The sequence below is a fragment of the Tyto alba genome, unplaced genomic scaffold, assembly GCF_018691265.1.
Source record: "Tyto alba isolate M040663 unplaced genomic scaffold, T.alba_DEE_v4.0 Super-Scaffold_40, whole genome shotgun sequence".
NCBI classification, from domain to species: Eukaryota; Metazoa; Chordata; class Aves; order Strigiformes; family Tytonidae; genus Tyto; species Tyto alba.
Window position 1 is genome coordinate 18,920,242 of NW_024881316.1, and position 14,694 is coordinate 18,934,935.

Here is a 14,694-nt window from a genome sequence, read left to right on the forward strand (position 1 = left end):
TACATGAGTCAAACCAGGATAGTAAATCAGATTAATACATCTTTTAATGATGCTTGAGTGTAGGGTCCTTACCTCTGTTAAGACTGGTAAATAGAAAATCACTACTTCATTGACCTCAGACTTGACTCTGCACGTACTTGCACATGTACTCTGCTGATCTAAATACAGTATTTGAGGGGAATGTGAATAAAATGAAACACTGCCTTCAGGAATAGCTTTTTTTCAGGAATAAATGTATTTCTATTTTCTTAACTCAGAAGTTAAGAATTTTTTTGATATTTGACTAATTAGGGTGAGATGACTTTTTTGCTTTGTTACAGTGCTTTTGTTCCTTTGGATATTCCCAACAAGAAGAATTCCACAGAGTGGGAGAAAGTGAAGCTCCTGTTTGAAGAATTTGGAAGTAGCCGTAAGTTTGAGATTTGTTCTGAGCTTTACAGAACTTGCTACTAACTTACTTTGGCATACTCATCATTGACTGAACAAGAAACCTAACTTTCTTGGTGACAGTTTTCCAAGTCTAACTACTCACCTACCCTAAATCGTTGCAGTACGATTGTTCTTTTTCTGTTCAGACAAAAAAATCAGCACCATATTTAAAGTACAGAGAGGAGACACTGGCAGTGTCTGCTTTTAGTACAATCCCCATTTGACAGCAGAATTCCAGTGTTGTGGCCTATGGTATTAATGATGAGGAGGGGAAGGTACTTACTTCCATGGACGTGGAGTTTTCACCTAACACAGCTTTTAACTGATAATTGGATACCCTAAAATCAGTGAACTTCAGTATGGTGAGTGTGTATCTTGTTGTATGAAGGTTTATGAGTGCTTACTTAATTAAACGTGATACTGTTATAAGAATGAGACTACTGCGTAAATGGCTTTGTCTGCACAGAAAAATCCTGTTGGTGTTATGATTTTTTTTTTTATCCCCTCTTCATTCTCTTAGTGTTGACCTTTTCTGAAATTGTTTTGTTTGCATTTGTTATACTTGTTTATGCTAGGAGTATAATGAACTATCGTGAAGTCCAAATTCCTTTAAGGGATATTTCATGTTTAGCTTCTGCAGTTCTTGTATTTAGCCAAGGCGTGTTTTCAGAGCAAAGGTGAAGAAAGTGTTTTATAGGTGAGCTCAGACAGGCTTGATGTCACTTTCCGAATGTATCTTGAAAAATGGTAGCTGGAAGTTATCTAACAAACATGGATCCAAATGCATAAGTATTCTAATATTTGTGCCTCATTCTTGCTCTGTAGTAGTGTACTGGCTTATTTCTGAATGTTTTAGAAAGTAATGCTATCAGGTCAAGTTGTTTTCTGCATTATTCTAGAAATTTAGTACTGAATAAAAGGTTCCTTGCAGTGACATTTGCCAGCTCTGTCAGCACTTGATGGGCCCCAGAGTGATACACCAACTTTGTATGTCCAGTTTGCTTAAGTATTCTCTAACCTGATCCTCTTCCACCAAGAGTACATCTTCCTTCCAGCCATTCACCCAGTCTCTTGGGCTTGGGTTTCCTGAAGTCTGGTCTTGCTAGTAAAGACTGAGGCAAAGGCAGCATTCAGTACTGTAGATTTTTTTCATAGAATCATAGAATGGTTTAGGTTGGAAAGGGCCTTCAAAGATCATCTGGTTCCAACCCCCCTGCCATGGGCAGGAATACCTTCCACTAGACCAGGTTGCTCAAAGCCCCATCCAACCTGGCATTGACTGCTTCCAGGGAGGGGGCAGCCACAACCTCTCTGGGCAACTTGTTCCAGTGTCTCACCACCCTCACAGTAAAGATTTTCTCACATCTAATTTAAACCTACCAACTTCTAGCTTAAAGCTGTTACCCATCATCCTATCACTATACTACTCATTTTCCTTATAAGCCCCTTTTAGGTACTGGAAAGCTGCTGTAAGGTCTCCCCGGAGACTTCTCTTCTCAAGTCTGAGCAATCCCAACTCTCTCAGCCTGTCCTCACAGGGGAGGTGCTTCAGCCAGCTGATCATCTTCATGGCCTTCTTCTGGACCTGCTTGAGCAGGTCCATGTCCTTATGCTTGGAGCCTGAGAGCTGGACACAGTACTGCAGGTGGGGTCTCATGAGAGCAGAGCAGAGGGGGAAAATCACCTCCCTTGACCTGCTGGACACACTTCTCCTGAGGCAGCCTGGGATATGGTTGGCTTTCTGGGCTGCAAGCACATGTTGCTGGCTTACAGTCAGGTTTCCATCCACTATTGCCCCCAAGTCCTTCTCTTCAGGGCTGCTCTTAATCTGCTCATTGCCCAGCCTGTATTTGTGCTTGGGATTGGCCCAACCCATGTGCAGGACCTTGCACTTGGCCTTGTTGAACTTCATGAGGTTTGCACCTCTCCAGCCTGTCAAGGTCCCTCTGGATGCCATTCCTTCCTTCCAGCGTGTCAACCACACCACACAGCTTGGTGTTGTCAGCAAACTTGCTGAGGGTACACTTGATCCCTCTGCCCACGTTGCCAAGAAATATGTTAAACAGCACTGGTCCCAATACTGACCCCTAAGGAATGTCACCGGTCTATACTTGGACATTGAGCTATTGGTCGCACCCAGATTTCCGGTCATCCAGCCAGTTCCTTATCCACAGAGAGGTCCATGTGTCAAATTCGATTTAGAGATGATGATGATGTCAAGGAGGACAGTGTCAAATGCTTTGCACATGTTCAGGTAGATGTCAGTTGCTCTTCCCTTATCCACCAGCACTGTAACCCCATTGTAGAAGGCCACCAAATTTGTCAGGCATCATTTGCCCTTAGTGAAGCCCCATCCTGTGTTACCAGGGCACCTGCCCCACTCAGCAGCAAGCCCACATTTTGCCTCATCTTCCTCTTGCCACATACATACTTGAAGAAGCCCTTGTTGCATTTGATGTCCTTGCAGAGTCTTTCATCATAATACATGATGTACTGTAAGCTGTGCTTGCAAGCACAGGAGTGAGGGAGGGCGACTCCATAGCTCTCAATTTCAGCTGTCTGCTTGTTTGTGTCTCTTTTGCTTCACAAAGATTCTAACTGACAGTGTAGAATAAAATGCTGCTTAAACTGATTATAGAGGTAATGACAGTGGTTGAGTTGAGATGTAAGCTAATTTTTCTTGGCCACCTTGATATGGCTGTCAAATATTCAGGTTTGTATATGTCTTTCATAGTACAGTATAGTATAGCTAATGTCTATTTCTAGGAAGGTTTAATCATTAAGATGCTGGATTGGACTGTTGCAAGTCTGGTTTTGATTTCTGGCTCTAACAGCACTCTTTTGTGACTTTTAATGTCATAGGATGGTTTAGACTGAAGAAACCTCAGGTTATCTAGCCCAGTCTCCTGCACAAAGAGGGTGTAAGGTCAGACCAGGTTGCTCAGGGCTTTATCAGCTAGCTCTTCAGAAACCCCTACAGATGGAGACTCTTTCATCTCATGGTAAAAAAACACAGATTTCTCTTATCAAGCATAGGTATACACACTGACACCCATTTTCTCACACTCAGCTACTATGTACCACTGAAAACCCTGGTCTTGACCTCTTTGATAAGCAGTCAGGCTATATTAAGTCTCTCCAAAGTTGTGTCCGTTCAAGGCTGAACAAGCCTGGCGCTCTCAATTTCTCTGCACAGCATGTGCTCCAACCTCTGACCATTTTACCTCTCCCCTTAACTTGCTCAGACTTATCAATCTTGCCAGTAGTAGGGGCCTCAGAACTGGTTGTGGTGTTCCCTGTGTGGTCCCTTCCCTTAATAGGTGGGCATGCTCCTGTTGATACAGCCTGGGATGCTGTTGGACTTCTGTGCTGCCAGGGCATGCTGCTGGCTTATCTTCAGCTTGCTGTCTGAGAAGACCCCCCCAGGGCTTTTGTAGAGCTGCTGTACAGCCAGTAAGTCCCTGGTCAGTGTCATTGCAAAAGGTTCTTTCATATTCCAGATGCTGGAGAAATGAGGACAAAATTCTTTCCTGTTGTCTTCACTTGAACCTGTTGTCCTGTTTTTATATTAATTTATCCTTTTCCTTTGTCTTTCTGTAGTTAACCCAAGAAATACAAAGATCTTAATTTTGGATGTTTTTTCTATGTCAGTGTAGTTTATAGTGGGATTAAAAGGAACTGAAACTGAGGCAGAGCCTGATCATATACCTTTGGTATACAATTACCAATTTTTCAGCCAGTGAGTTTCTTAATGTTCCTCTGAACATAGATTAAACTTTTTAAATGGATATTAAATGTTGGTTTCAAATACATGTACAGGAGGATCATAAAATATGGTGTTTAAGTACGTTGCGTGATATATTAGAAATGTTTTTTGTTGAGTGTTTTTTTTTTTTTTCCCCCCTTTAAACTTCAGAACATAGAATTTTATCAAGTACTAAAGGGGAAAATAGTGCTGTGTTTGGGTTTTATTTTGCAATTTTAAACATAGCTGTGGTATTTGAAACTTATGTATATGTTGCTGTTAGCTTTGAGAAAGTTGTTTAGTATTATCTAGCAAAAATAGCAAAGGAAAGATTTGAGCTGTAAAGTTGGATGTGGTTGTACTATTCTGTTAGCTTTTGGTACTTTTGGAAGGAGGCCTGTAGGGTTGGTCAGAAGAAAGATGAAGCTTTTCATAGAGGGTAACTAACAGGTTTTCTCAGTTTGTAAATACTTAACCCTATGTTCAGGAAAAAGGATTGGAAACTGGCTATTAATTCTGTGTGAGTAAGAGAACAGTAACTTTTATGCTAAATTCCTGAATTAACTGGAGGGGAGGGAAGGGCATGGGGGAGAACCCTAATAGTAGCTCAGTTATGATGGGGTGCAAACATGAAATTGATTGCTTAATTTCAATGGGAGCTACTATAAGTTTCCATGATACTATTCAACTAAAAAGGCTTGTCATGTTGTGTCCTGCACGGTGAGTGTAGGGATGGGGCTGTTGTGAAGAATTATGCAGGAGGATTCAGAGAGTTTGATGCCTTTGGGGATGAGTTTGGTAATACTTTTATTCTACTTTTAATTGCTAGAGTGATAGTAAGAATATGGTAACTCCTTAGTCCCCTGACCTTTTTCTGATTTGTACATCTGGATGTACATGGTCTGAGTGAAGCAAAAGCCTGCAGTCTGGCTTGTTTGGTTGTTTGAAGGACTGATGCTTGACTGATTCTCTGGATAGTGCTTTTTTTATGAGAAATCAGGTGATAACAAACAAAGGAAAGATGAACCATCCAGAATGCACGTGTAAATTGTGAAAATTACCACAGCACCCCATGGAGGCCAGAAATAGATCTTGAAGAGGCATTAGGCAGCTATGGGAGCAAGTTCATTAGTGGCTATTCAACCATTTGACTGAATGCAACATCAGTGAACTTGTAGCAAAGGTGAGATAGCTGTCCTGCTTCCTGCAGCATTGGAGGAGGATCTGCTGCTGACAGAAAACTATGCTATGTGAGTTTCCCATATGAGTTGTTATGGTTGGTAACTGTGTCTCAATTTTGTTTTTCTTCTATCTAATGAACTTAAATACCTTCAGGAAAACAATTCAGGAAGACAGTTTCTTATACCTTTATTGTAGGAATTTTCAACAGGCTTTTTTTTTTTTTTTTGCAGATGGTTTGACTGCTCTTTCATTTTCCATTAGTTCCTTGACTGTGATTGGAATGTTGGCAGCTATTACTTACACAGTAAGTTATGCAAATATTCCAGCTTTTTACTTTCATACTTGCAGTTATCATGGGCTATACCTGTACAGAAAACTGTCATCATGCTAAATAGTTTCAACAGTGTCTTTTAGCTTTGGATTTTCATGATTTGAAACACTACTTCTGAGTTCTTGTAATGAGAGGAATAACTTTTTTACTGCAAGTTTAAGAACCACTGTTTCAGTATTTGAGCACAGATCAGATTTAACTTTACTGTGTTTCTTCAAGAGCTTGTAATGCATATTTACTGACTCCTCCCATTTTTAAGCCTCTGTGTCTTCTCCATCCAGCAGTGGAGAACTAAATATTGCTTTTTCAGTCATTGAACTATGGCATAACCTAGACTTGGTCTGGTCGGTCTATAATACAGTATATAACCTTTACTACAGCTTTTCTACATCAGTGTTTTTATTTCTACAGAGCTTTACAATTAAAAGTCTGGCAGAATAAATTGGTTTATATAGAAGTATGCAAAATGTTCTCAATCATGACTGTCTCTCGTAAAAGTCTGTTCTTCAATAAATGAAAAAGCAATGTCTTGAACAGAACGTTGATTCACAGTTCTATATTTCTAGAATTTGAGTAAGGGTAATTATCTATGCAGGTCAGGATTCAGGTTTAGGTATGAAGAGTCTGCAACATCTGTGATGTGTGAATTAAATCAAGAATAGCAAAAAAGTTAAAAGCAAATAGAGTCTGAAACTGTTTAGAGGCTTGTTTTCTAAAGCTGTGGGAATATTCTTGTCAGCCCTAAGCATGCAACTAAACTACTGCAGTCCTTTCTGTAGCTTAGAAGGATTCAGAAGTATTCATTCTGTAACTGATCGTAAAACATACAATTAAGGCTATGTTAATTGAACTGCTTGACTTGTGCTTTTATGTGCAAAGGTAAGGAACCTTTTTAACTTACTAGCTTTGGCCAACATTTGGTGTTCACGTGGTCACTTGCTTTTCCAATCTGTCCTATTTCTTCAGTTGCTGAATAATCAGCCTGTTCATAATGCTACATGTTTTAATGTGCTATCAAGGTAAAATTCTGCAACAAAGATGAAGCTTTGAAGCATAAGATAACTGCAGACAAAGCTTTAAACATTCTCAGAAGTCAGTGTTTTCCTGATAGGTTTTAATCTTTAAGTTCATGTCCTTGCTGAACTAATGTTCTCTTCCATTGCAGCCTGGCTCTAACACAGTAAAGTTGTTCCCAGGTAGCTTTGCTAGTAACTTTTAAGTGGCTCTGTAACAGTAGCTCATGCCATAAGTTATTTTGAAGCATTGCTAGCTAAGGAGATGTCTTGTGGTAGCTCGTTGTCAGGCAAAGGATAACTGGATAAACTGGATAAACTTTTTGTAGAACAAGGAAAGAAAATAAGAAAGAAGAGAGTGTTTTAATCATAACTGGGTAAGGGGGTAAAGTACCTGCTAAATACTAGCTTTAGACTCTTAAATTGAAATTGAGCAACAAGCATAGCTAATGATTTTCTTTATACTGGTGATTTCAGCTGGTGTAAAGTTACAACAGGATTATGGTAGGCAATTCAGTACAGGTTCTTAGACGTGTCAGAAGACTGACAGCTTGGTGTCCATCAGGCTCTGCAGTAAGGTAGGAGAGCAATTTGGTGGATCAGCTAGTAGGTATCTCAGTTGAGCTGAATTTCTGTCAGCTCCATTAAGTGCTTTAACTTGACCCAAGTCATAAATTTTATTACTTTAAGCCTTTATCTGACTGATACGGAGCACTAAACCATTCAGGCTATATTGCTGACATCTAGATCATGTGCTGGTCAAAAAAGATCCAGACCTTTGCTTAGCCTGTAATAACATGTCAGTTTTTAAATTTGTTTCCTTTAATTATGGAAGGGAAGATTAATCTCTTGTTCAATTACATTACTGCAGAGTACATGTAGTGTTTTTCAACCTCCATGAGACTAACATTAAGAACAAACTCATTAGTTGTGAGAGTATCATCAGTGTTTTGGTTTGCCTTTTTTTTTTTTTTCAAACTACCATCCAAATATGGTTTTTATAACTGTTAGTAAACGTCTGTAAGCATCTAACATGCAAGATTAATTTATTGCTGACTAAAATGTAGATGATATTTTTAAAAGCAGATTTTAGAATTTTTTAAATTAAATGATAATATTCCTTACTTTCGTTGTTATTTCCCTATTTATTTTTGAGTACAGATTGGTTGTAGGTGCCATTCAGCTGAGTGTCACAATATGCTTCTGTCCTCAGAACTAGCTGAACCTGGAAATATGCAATGATGAATACAATACCTCTGTCCTCAATGTTGTTGCCTTAGTGTATTTAGGACTTGTACAAATACTGGGTGATAAATGAGGTGAAGCATCAAGGATGATAACTAAAATAATTTTAATTACTGAGATTTTAGGCTAATTTGTTACCTAGAAAACTTCCACTGAGCTGTCCACGAAAATGCCTGGAGCATGGAATTACTATTTACTTCAGTTTTAACTGCTGTATTTGATCCTTCTGAAATTATCCCTTCTGTTTTACAGTAGGTGTTAAGGCAGGGTGGGAGAAATGGAGGAGCTATTTCACCAAAGTTTTACAGATGAGCTCACACAAGAGGTCATTGTCCACCTCCGAGAATGGCTTTTGCTGTTGTTTGCAGGCAGTTGTAGAATCTTATGTTGAAACAGTGAGCTGGTGTTAGTATGTGGGTAGGCAGAGGTACAAATGTCTCAGACAGTGAAAACCACTTATTAGAAGGTCAGTGTTCTCAAAGTTGAGGCGGAATAGACTTTTTTTTATGCTCTAGTGCTTTTATAACACTTTTCCCACTACCAGTGATAGTCAGGCTTCCATATGTAAGCAATTTCCACCTGTAACAGCCTGACTACTTGAGCAGTGATGCTCTTATGATCTGAAGAGTGAATTGCAAATGTGACCTTGACAGCATGTGGATGCCATGTACCTGCATTCCAGTTTATATTGTGGGCTGAGCATTTACACATGGTATGACTTAATGCAAAAGTTACTTCAGTAGTGAAGAGTTCCTGAGCTGTTGCACTTCCCTAAGCCTCAGGGAGAGGCTGGCCCAGAGGGTAACTTCTCAATCTCTACTAGTTTGGATTACTTGACTCTTTCCACTTGGGAAGAGGAAAAGCATGATTCTGGAAGGAGTAACTGTTTTTTCTTGCTAACTTCCTACTTTTCTGCATTGTGGATTTTTTTGCTGTGTTAGTCTTGTATAAAAAAGACAAATCACCTCTAGATAAGACAAAGGTATTAATTACAGTTGAGTTTGTGAGGCATTGTCTACAACACTTGCCTCTGACTTGAGACATTTGACAAGTAGTTGTGCTCCTGTATTTTTCAGCCAGCCATCTGTATGCCTATCAAATTGTTTGTCCCAGTTTCTAAAGGTGGGAGGCCTGTGTGCTTAGTCATCAAACCACTGTTTGATAATTGGTGGTAGATTATGTTTTTTTAGACACAGAAAGATAATACCTTTATATAAGGGTGAACACAAGAACAAAGAGAGCTCCTTCAAAATTTTCTACAAATGCTTAGGCGATGATGGAAAAAAAGGTAGAGAGAATAGATTGGGACACAGTGTATGATATCTGAGTTCCCTTGTCTCTGAACAGAGGTGATCTCAGATATTTGGTGTATATTAGTTATGAGTTGAGGATTTGTAGTAGAGACATAACTGATTTTTTTTTTTTAAATGCTCCTCTGACTTCTGAATATCCTGAGTCTGTTCCATTGCTAGTGTTACAATTGTAAGAAGTTGTAAGGAAAGCTAAGAACAGGTGTATCTGGTCTTCTGCATACTCATTCACCTTTTTACACTAAAAAAAATTATTCTAAATGAACATTTACTGAAGGTTGTATTATGTGATATGTTAGTTAATACTTTCATACCTAATTAAGAATGGTTTCACACTGAATGCCTACTACTTTAACACAGAATACTAAAGGTAAATAGGAATACTGTGCTTCCGCTGACTAGTTCACTGATTTAATCTTAATGTGATTTATGGAAGAATTACATGAAACAGATGAATCAAATGATTCTAAGTTTCTTGTAGAATGGATAAATTGTACTCCCATTAGTCAGATGTAGGTTAACAATATTGCCTTATGTAGCCTTCAGTGTGAAAAATTAGATTATGGCTGTTCTAAAACTACACTTCTGCATTGTGGTAATATACTATACTGGGAGAAGTTGGGGAAGGGAGGCATTGGCACTGATGGCACAGGAGCCTCGAATTTGAGTAGATACTGAGAGAAAAAGATCACTTCTGCATGTGTATGCTCCTGGGCTTTCCCTATGAAAGTGTATTCTCCTGCTTCCTCAGGCAGAGGGATGCAGTGGGGTGGTGTTTAGATTGTAAATGGCTAGAGTCTAAATTGTGGAAGTCACATTTACCCCAATGACTAATCTAGTTAATCTATTTTATTTTTAAGGAGTACCATCAGCATTGATCTAGTGTTCTGGGCCTCTGATAAGGCCCAAGCTGAGCTAATGTATTGCTCTGAAGTACATGATGAACTGTTAATGCAACAAAGAACAGATTACTTATCAGACCACATAATATTGTAACATTTGATATGTTTGGGTTGGGTTTTTGTGGGGGGGAGTGGGTAAATGGGTGACAACACAAATTGTGCTGGACCAGAGTTGCTGACAACTGAGGACTTGTGTTACTGAGTATCATAGAAAGGTACGTAACACTATAGTTTGATGTGATTGTCATTATATTAGCTTGCTGGTTTTCATTTTATATGGCTTCAAAAATCAAAATCAATTCACCAAATTTGACCTAGTGATATATACAGAGAAGAGCTTTTATCATAAAGAAAAATGCAGAATTGTTGAGAGCTTCTCCCCAGCTTCTGAATAGTGTAGTATAAAGTATATTAAAACTGAAGATGCTAAAGAAATTAAACATACTTGGTTAAAAATTCCTGAGTTCCTCAATTTCTGTGAAACACTAGTTATGAATTTGGGGAGGGATTAGTACTATATATTGAACCTGAAAGTATCTCATCCCTGAAAGTAAATCACTGGGAGGATACTAACATAGAAATTACTAGTTTGAGTTAGTGAAAGTTGCTTCTGCCGCAGGAAGGTCGGGGTTTCCTCAAAACTACTTTAAGTGATGACTTAATACAGAAGATGGTGTATGTTTTTGCAGATGCTCTTGCTTAAAAGCAAGAGTTATTGGAAAGATTGAGTTTGAAATCAAGTTTTATGCTTGCTATGAAATACCTTCAGGAGTCAACAGCTAATATTTGAATACAGGAGCAAATTAAATGTTTTATGACATTTTTTTAACACCATGTCATTCATAAGAGAATAAAAATGAGGTATGGGGAAGATGATTGAGGAGTAAAAGCAGTGTTTAGAGAGAGGATCATAACTCCACACTTTAAGTGGAAAATTGTCTTGTTCTGTTTAGTTTTCATGTGATGACATTTGGGACTGTCCTGCAGAATGTGGCAATTGTGGCTTCTCTGGACCTATAACTGTCTGTCTGGGCAGTTGGTTCTTGAGTCTGAACCTTTTTCAGTAGTGTTAGCCTTCTATCAGAGAAACAGAGCTTATCTAACACTTGTTTGCAAAGGGAGATGAAAGGTGTCTAGCATGAGGCTAAACATTTTGAAGATAGTGTGTAAGAGTAAGCTAGAGCAGATATCTTAGTTGTATTTGACAAGTCTCTTCACCTTATTAAAAAGTCCATAACAGTAAATTCTCAAATTGCTTCTTACACTTGCCCTATAGACTTTCATCCTATTAGCTTTGTTTCTGTTTTTTTTTTTTTGTTTTTTTTTTCATAGCCATTCCAATGAACAGTTTTCTTTAAGTTACTTGTTTTATTAGGAAGTGGGAACAGAACTGAATTACTAGACTTTTCCAAAAACTTAAAACTTTTTGTGAAGAATAGCAAATTTACAGGTTAGGAAAAAAAAAAAAAGATGTGTAGTAAAGGAGGATGCGGTTGTTTTAACAGCATGATTTGTTTGAAATTGAGTGTAACAATAGTTTAGCTGAGTACTGTTTCAATACCTTGTTTATACTGCTACTGTACCATTTTTTTAAAACGCAAATCAAAATTCTGAAAGCAAGTTTATGGACAGATATGCGTAGCACTTAACTCTGGAAACTTCAAAAGTTGTATTCTGAATAGCATGTTTGCACTAAACTGTTTTCAGAGTAACGTTTCCCATTTCAGGCTTGATGAGCATTTTCCAAATTCCTGATGGGAAGCCAAACTTAGCACACATTGAGGGTCTCCCATAAGATCCTCAGAGAAGCTTATAGAATATGGGCTGGATGAGCAGTGAGGTAGACTGAAAACTGGCTGCGTGGCTGAGCCCCGAGGGTGGTGGTTGGTGGCATGAAGTCCTAGTTGGAGGCCAGTCACCAGTGGTGTATGCCAGGGGTCAGTAGTGGGTCCAGTCCTGTTCAACATCTTCATTGATGATCATGATGACAGAGTGTATCCTCAGCAAGCTTTCAGGTGACCTAAAACTGGGAAGAGTGGCTGATGCTCCAGAGTTGTGCTGCCGTGCAGAGGGACCTTGATAGGCTGGAAAAACAGGCTGACAGTAATGCTGTGAAGTTCAACAAGGGGACGTACAAAGTTCTGCTACTGGGGAGGAACAAACCTAGGCACTGATATATGCAGGGGACCATCCAGCAGGAAAGCAGTTTTGCAGAAGGACCTGGGGGTTCTGGTGGACACAAAGTGAACAGTGAGCCAGCGTGCATTTTGCTGCAAAGAAAGCTAATGGTATCCTGGGCTGCATTAGGAGGATTGTTACCAGCAGGTTGTTGGAGGTGATCTTCCCCTCTGCTCAGCCCTGGTGAGGCCACACCAGGAATACTATGTCCACTTACCGGCTGCCCAGTACAAGAGAGACATGGAGCTACAGGAGGGGGCCCAGTGAAGGGCCACCAAGATGCTTAAGGGACTTTCTTCCTTTGAAGAAAGGTTGAGAGCTAGCACTGTTTAGCCTAGAGAAGAGGAAGGCTCAGGGGAAGACAATCAGTGTGTACAGATAACTGAAGAGGCAATGCAGAGTATGGAGGCAGGCTTTTTTCAGTGGAGCCCAGATGAGACCAGAGGCAAAGGGCACAAACTGAAACACGGGAAGTACACTCTAGACATCAGGGAACACTTCTTCACTGTGAGGGTGACCAATCACTGGCACAGGTTGCTCAGATTGTGGAGTCTCCTTCCCTGTAGATATTTGAGAGCCATATGGACATTGTCCTGGGCAAGCAGCTCTAGGTGATCCTGTTTGAGCCGAGGTGTGGGACCAGATGACCTCCAGCAGTCTTTTCCAACCTTGGGGGTTCTGCAGTCTGTCTACTATGTGTGGGATTTAGTAGTGATACCAATGGGTGGCACTTAGTGTGGTTTATGTCATGGTATAAGATGTCCTCTCTGTTCATAGGCTAGAGCTAAGCTTAAAAAGCTTGAGGGGACAGTGATTGACAATAAGATTGGTTCTTTATTGGTTTAATTTTAATTCTACAGTACTGGTTTTACTGTTATAACCTCATTTAATTCCCAGACAACTTTTTGTTCCATCATAGCTGTTAATTTGAGAAAAAATTATTTATTAGAGGTTCTTATTATTATTTATTCACCCTAGTACAACTAATGTTCAAAAAGGTACAGTGGGAATTTTGTTCAAAAATGGTATGCAAGCTCTTCAATAAAGTAGGTAGTTCTATGTTCAAGTAATTACTAATTCTTTCAAAAATATTCTATCTTGGAAGATAGTAACTTTTTAAAATAGTTTGACACGTGGCAATTTTCAGAAGCTTCTTGTGTAAGTAGAAGGGAAAATGTGTCTGGTTTGGGGGGGGGAAAAAAAAACAAAACAAACAAAAACAAAAAACACCAAACAAACAAAAAAAAGCAACCAAACCAAAACCCAAGTGTTTAATACTTGCTCTTAATATAAGCAATACAAATTCACTTGCATGCTTTTCTGAATGGATATGAAAATACAAAAGTACATTTTAGCAATGGAAGCTGCAAGTATGTTTCTTGTGACTAACTTTTATCTGATCCTTGTTATTATGGTCTTCTAGAATATAATACTAAACCTAAGACTTAATGCTGCATTTCCTTGCTGAATACACTGAAGAGTAGTTTTTTCTTGATACTGACACTTTGGAAGACTGGGAAGTGGGGAAAGATGTAACTGGAGAAGATGTTCATTCTAAATTTTAATCTTTTTAAGGGGAAATAAAGTAGTGGGCTTATCAAAAGTGTAGATGAAGTTTCCAAATGTTCACATGATAGAGACATTAATATTACTGACAAAAACATAAACATAGATGTCATTTTTCTCAAGTACATGCAACATTAAAATTAATAACATTGTTTAAATTGATTTCTTGATATGGCTCAATTTTCAACTTAATCTTGAATTGCTAGTTGTTTTTATGTTAAAGCTTTAATAACACAAGTATACCTTCTTGGTGTTATGTAATGCATAATACTGAAGTACAACACTTGATATTTAAAATTGTTTTGTAAGAAATGTGAACAAGTGATCCTCAGGGGGACTCTGCAAATCCATGGCCTTGATGATTTATACTGACAGCTTTCCATGTCTATAAACGTGGAATATAACAAGAAAAAGATGAATTAGGGCTGCAGTACTTTGAAACAGTTTCACAGATGATGTAGTTTGCATCTATTATTTCATTATTGTGTTTTGCATTGAAATGGTTTTATATTGCCTTAGGTATTAATACAATAGTTGTTGACTCCAGATTGCTATTTGAATTCAAGGCAGAATAACATATTACTTGCACAATGATAGGCAGATTAATTTTTGAGTGATACTGTGCATCTCATTTAGCATGTCCTTGAAGGGTGATTATAATTAGCTCTATAATTTTTCCAAAACATTTAACAAGCATTATTTGATTTCTTACAAAATTGTAAAGTGATACTTTTTCCTCCATCCGGAAAGGGGAAATATTGTAAAGCTCAGTTTGTCTACTGGCAAATTTAAT

General features: G+C 38.7%; 1 protein-coding gene across 1 annotated transcript in view; it reads left to right on the forward strand.

The window, feature by feature from the left end:
* The window catches only part of LMBRD1 (LMBR1 domain containing 1), an 87,504-nt gene that overhangs the window by 26,493 nt on the left and 46,317 nt on the right, over positions 1-14,694 (forward strand). Inside the window, exons 6-7 of the mRNA XM_042803441.1 lie at positions 321-409; positions 5,587-5,660. Coding sequence (XP_042659375.1) covers positions 321-409; positions 5,587-5,660 — 163 coding nt within the window. The remainder of the gene's footprint in view (positions 1-320; positions 410-5,586; positions 5,661-14,694) is intronic.